The sequence below is a fragment of the Hordeum vulgare genome, chromosome 2H, assembly GCF_904849725.1.
Source record: "Hordeum vulgare subsp. vulgare chromosome 2H, MorexV3_pseudomolecules_assembly, whole genome shotgun sequence".
Taxonomy (NCBI): domain Eukaryota; kingdom Viridiplantae; phylum Streptophyta; class Magnoliopsida; order Poales; family Poaceae; genus Hordeum; species Hordeum vulgare.
Genome location: NC_058519.1, coordinates 542,631,457 through 542,637,175, shown reverse-complemented (window position 1 = coordinate 542,637,175; position 5,719 = coordinate 542,631,457). Strand labels below are relative to the sequence as shown.

Here is a 5,719-nt window from a genome sequence, read left to right as displayed (position 1 = left end):
TACATGGTGTGTAATGCCAAGTTGTTGAAAAAATTGGTTCAACTTTTGATACTCACCCCCCAATCGGTTTGCATAGCAATGATTTTGCGGGCAAACAAACGTTCAACAAGTGCTTGAAAGATATGAAATTTTTGGAAGACATCTGATTTGTGTTTGATAAGATAAATCCAACTAAATTTGCTGAAATCATCAATGAAGCTAACATAATATTTTTGTCTACCAACTGAAAGAGGCCCAGGGCCCCAAACATCAGAATAAATGAGCTCTAAAGGAGCTTGAGAAACACTAGTTGAACGAGAGTAGGGTAATTGATGGCTTTTAGCCATTTGACAAGCATCACACACAAGGTGATGATCTACTTTATTTGACACTGGGAGACTATGACTGCGTAGAATCTGCTGCACCACTTGGAAGGACGGGTGACCTAGGCGTCTATGCCACCTAGAAGTAGATGGTTTGATTGCTCCAAGAATGTGACGCCCATGAGCACCCGGTTGGCCAGCAACAATAGGGTACAACCTGTTCTTACTCGGACCGTGAAGGATTGTGCCCTCTTTTCCTGATCGTGAATAGAAAAGAATTCAGGGTAAACAACAAGGCAGGCATCATTATCTTTTGTAAGTTGAGAACCAGAGAGGAGATTTTTGGATTTGGGAACATGAAGGATATTGTTTAGGTGTAAAGGTTTATGTGGAGTAGGAAGCAACGAATGACCAACATGTTTAATCTCCATACCTTGACCACTTGCGGTGTGGATTTGCTCCGGTCCAGTGTATCGATCATGCACGACAAGCTTCTCCAACTCGCCGGTTACATGGTCCGTAGCGCCGGTGTCAAGATACCAGTTGGTATCAACGCCGTAGGCAGCAGAGACGGTGTTTGCAGAATTGGTGTTACCTCCGCCGCTGTTGCCACCGCCGCCGCCGCTGTTGCCGCCACCACCACCTTGACGCTTGGGAGGAGGATTGAAGGTTTTGTCGTAGCGCTTAAAACAGCGCCAGGCAGCGTGGCCCTGCCGCTTGCATATCTGGCATGTCTCATCCCGTCCACCAGAAGGAGGAGGGGCAGCATCAGCGTTGGGGAAGAAACCACCGCCGCCACCACGGTAGGCGGCACCAGGGTTGCCACCGCCGTGACCAGAGGAGCGAGCGTCGTTGTTGTTGCAGGAGCCCCCCTTGGAGGCGAGGTTGATGGAGAAGGAGTTGGTGTTGCTGCCGTTTTGTGCGTCGATGCGGGCCTCCGCCGTGTTGAGCAAGGAAAAGAGCTCGGTGAGGCCATCTTCTGATCAGCCTCGGGACGAGATGAGAGGGCGGCAACATACGGGTTGTAGTCAGAGTCCAATCCTTGCCGGATATAGGAAACCAACTCGTCGTCGTCAATAGGTTTGCCTGCCGCCGCCATCTCATCTGCAAATCCCTTCATCTTGGTGAAGTAGATGGCGACAGGAGAGTCCCCCTTCTTGGTGTTGCTGAGCTGCCCCCGTAGTTGGATGTGGTGCGCCCTGGAGTGGGATGCGAACATCTGCTGGATCACCGTCCAGACGCCGGTTGCAGAAGCCAAGGAGTGCACCTGAAGGAGAACATCGCGGGACAGGGAGGCAAGGAGAAAAGTGAGGACCTGCTGATCCTGCGTGTACCAGAGAACATGGGCAGGATTTGGAGTCGAAGAGATCTCCTTCTTCCCTGCAACATCAGTCTCGGTAGTTAAAACGACAGGCGGCTCGGCCATGGTGCCATCAAGGTAGCCCATGAGCCCGGCGGCGCGCACATGTGGAAGAACCTGTGCCTTCCACACCAAAAAATTATCCCTAGCTAGCTTTTCGGTTATGGTGTGACCTAGCGCAGCGAGGGAGGCAGCCATGGTGGAGCTTGAGGAGGAAGATGACATGTCGATAGGAAGAGGTGGCTCTTATACCATGTGGGAAAGGATGGAAGCGTATGTTCTTAGCAGGGACGCGTGCATGTTTATATAGGCGGCATAAGCCGAAGAGATATTCATCAAAGGTGGTTTAAGAGCAATCTATCTTATCTACAGTTCAAACACAAAGAGATAGAAAGAGATCCTAACCTACATGCACACCTATACTTGTTATACAAGTCACGTATAATACAAAAGTTACATTGTCTAACAGTGTTATCAATGGAGCAACCTAAAATATCTTCGTTTACAAGGAAGATGCTTTATTTGCTGATAAAATGTAGGACTATATTCCTGTGCAGATGATTGGTATATATGCTGCTTAATTAACGAGGGCACATGTGTAGATGGTAGAGGTGGTCTGCATGGAACTCCTGTTCTCCCAGATTCTGGAGCATATTATTCTTGTAGACAAACTGCACACACAACCGCAATACATTCTGGTCTCGGACTGACTACGCCTTTCCATCCAACAGATCCGCTACGTACACATTTTTTTTAAACGAGTTACGTACACATATTATCAACCACGTGAATGTGTGTAACTTCAAAATTAAATCAATATAAAAGAAGTGGTTTGCAGGAAATGCAATTGCTACTAATCCTATCCCGTCACAATACTTCCTCAATGTCTAGCTCAAGTCTCAGTCCAACTACACAAACCAAGCATCATCCTTCAAATTAAGGTACTCTAGTAGACAAGATAGTAAGCCCGGAAACCATTACGTTCGAAGAAAATGGCCAGGCAGCCCCATATCGGGCTTACATGCTAACACGTACAGTAGTACGCTCGAAAGCAGCTCTACTTGAGCCTGACGAGCCAGACGTCATCAACGACGGGCCCGCAGAGCGTGGCGTTGACGGTGTGGTGGTTGGAGCTCTGGAACACCACGCGCGTCTTGTCGGCGATGGCCGTGAACTCGAGCTTGGCGCACTTGTGCCCGCCGGTGCCGCGGGAGTGGTACGTGACCCTCCGCTTCTCCCGCGCGGCGTACACGTCCACGCCCAGTGACCCGACGCACCCGTTGCGCGCATCCCCGACGCTGAACGAGAGCCTGTAGGACCGCCCGGGCACGGTGCCCGCCACCTCCTGCACCAGCGCCACCTCCACGCCGGCCACCAGCTCCACGGCGCGCGCGCCCTTGGGCACCGCGTGGTGCTGCGCGTCGATGTACTTGACCACCTTCGTGTCCGACATGATCATCCACCCAGGGAGCGGCGAGTGCACGTCCTCGAAGATCGGCGGCACCAGCGCGCCCCACGGCGTGTTCGTGAAGATGTATGGCCCCTGCTCGAAGTCCCCGTTCTTCACCAAGTTGCCTGCTCACGTCGGGTACGTGCACCCGTCAGTCATGCTGTCTCACGGGTGATATGAGACAGGTTGCATGTTTGGGAATAGTTTCGATCGTTAATTACGTACCCCTGTTGTACACGTGAGGGTAGAGGGTCTTGATGGCGACGGCGATGAGGAGAGGGCCGCACGCCGGGTTCTCCTCGATGCCGGTGTTGTGGATGGACAGCCACACGGTGCTGTGCCTTGGCTTGAACGCCCAGGAGTAGGTGTCCCAGCCGGTGTTGGTGTACACGGTCTGGATCGGGAGCACGCCGAACTCCGGGTCGACCGACACGTTCAGCTTCTCGGCCTGGGCGCATGACCGCGCGGCGATGAAGGAGATGGAGTAGTAGGTGTGGCGGGAAACTTTCAGCTGCTGCCGGATGGTGGCGTCGTTGCCCAGCCGCACGGCGTTCGCGCCCACCGGAACCGGCAGGATCATGTCTTCCTGCGTGTGGCCCGACTCGATGTACTCCACGAACCCGGAGAGCTCCCAGTTCGGTATCGCGTGCTTCCCCGTCACCACCGGGCCATTCATCTGAGACTTGTCTGGCCCGTTTCTGAAGTCCCCGTTGGGTAACAGGCCTGCGCACCCACAAGCCAGTCGTTCAGAAAGTAAGAAACAGAGTGTTTAGCTAACTCAGTAAATGGATGCAGAATAAGCTACATATGCTTGGTTTAGCAAGCACCACTGACAGCTTGCTATGTGCTACTTGTTACTCCCTCCATAAACTACTATAAGATCTTTTAGATAACTAAAGTAGTGATTTAAACGATCCTATATTAGTTTACAGAGGGAGTACTTCATTAAACCACATATGCAGGCTAGAGCTAACTCTTTTTTTTTCATGTAAAGAGGAATTGTGGTGTAGCTAGTTTTATAAAGAGCAGAAAAATGACAAAGAAACATATCATAAAACCATGTTCATATATTACAACTGACACGTCTCATGCGATAGAAGAGCCTGACATAAACAAAGCATGTGTATGCCATGTGACTAAGCAGAAGAAAATATCCTTCTGAAATCTTGGATTGGATACCACTGTCAGTTAAGATACTGAATCTGTAATAATTAAGTAAAGTCAACTTTAGCTACAATTCTAAGATCAGATCTGCATTGTTGAGATCAAGCTGCTTCATAGATGCATGAGGTCGACTAACCTCAGTTTAAGGTAGTTCAGCTACCATTTATGCTGAACTTATTTTATAATCTGCCGTAAAAAAAGTTATTCCCTCCGTAACTAAATACATATAAGATGTTTTTACAGTTTAAATTAGAGGTAGTACTACTACACAAGGAAAATATGATCAGACTCCCAGGAAAATAAAACCTGATCAAACAACAATAGACACGCAAAGACTGATGAACCTAAAGAAAAGATAAGAGAATGCTGGTGAACCTATAAACGATTGTATTTCATATTTAATCTTTATTTCACAATAGTACGGAGAAAATGAGACTGCAGTTATTTTTTGGACCACTAATAACATGCCCCAGTAGCGCTAATAGTTTTTTTTTTCTTAAGGAAACTTTTACATGCCAATAGTTTGGAACTGAAGAAACTTTTACGTACATGCCAGATGAGCCAATTAAGGAAAAGCTTAGTAGTCCCTAGCGTTAGTTTCCGGGTTCTTACCATCGTCGATGACGGCAGAAACGGCCAGAGCACACACGTCGACCAGCAAGAAGAGCGCTATCCAACGCATGCTTGTTGCCATTCTCTCGCAGTGGCAATGGTCGACGAGCCCTCCGTGGCCGTCGCCTCTCGAGCTTTACTCGAAGCTACGGTGGGCTTTGTGGCTTCAGCTCTCAGGCGCGGAGTGCCCAGCCGCCTTATATAGCGACTGCTCGATATTAGCGGGCACTGGTAGGTTGAGGCCGACCGACGGGGTGCCGCGAGACGCGCCGGCCAGTGCCCGGAGCATGAGAAAGACAGCGTGCATCTGATGGGCTTTGACTTTTGAGGCGCTGCAGTTTGCAGATTTACGGTCATCGGGCAGGGGGCAGGGACAGGCCCCCTCCGTGCGCTCACGTGGCATTCGGCTTCTGTCAGCATGGCCGACAGACGAGAAGATTCTCACTTCAGGAGATTGGAGTGAATTCCCTTTTTATTTTGAGGGAACTGAAATGCAATTATGTTTTGACGGAAGAAAGAACTCCGCCACTATCATAATACTTGTTGTTGGAGAAAAATAGTCTAATTTTCTTCAACAATAAGTATTTAGAAACAAAGGGAGTGAGTGATTTACTACGACTGGAGCATCCATCTGCCCCCTCATATATCCTAGGGGTCATAATGTAGCATGGATGGATATAGGGATACACCTTTGATCTCTACATAATTAGGATGTACATAACCAGCAAAACACATTCACAAACTAGTAATGCTGGTAAAACGTAAAGTCATACATAACCAATACTATGAATAGGCGGAGGGATAAATCAAAAAGAAGCAATGAAAACAACA

General features: G+C 49.0%; 1 protein-coding gene across 1 annotated transcript; it reads right to left on the bottom strand.

The window, feature by feature from the left end:
* Nucleotides 1-2,493: 2,493 nt before the first annotated feature.
* Nucleotides 2,494-5,084, bottom strand: LOC123430466. Its single transcript, XM_045114338.1, has 3 exons — nucleotides 4,889-5,084; nucleotides 3,338-3,835; nucleotides 2,494-3,237 (listed from the first exon to the last, which is right to left on the bottom strand). Exons 1-3 carry the CDS (start codon nucleotides 4,968-4,970, stop codon nucleotides 2,720-2,722), a joined length of 1,098 nt encoding a protein of 365 aa, XP_044970273.1. The 5' UTR covers nucleotides 4,971-5,084; the 3' UTR covers nucleotides 2,494-2,719.
* Between the last annotated feature and the right edge of the window lie 635 nt (nucleotides 5,085-5,719).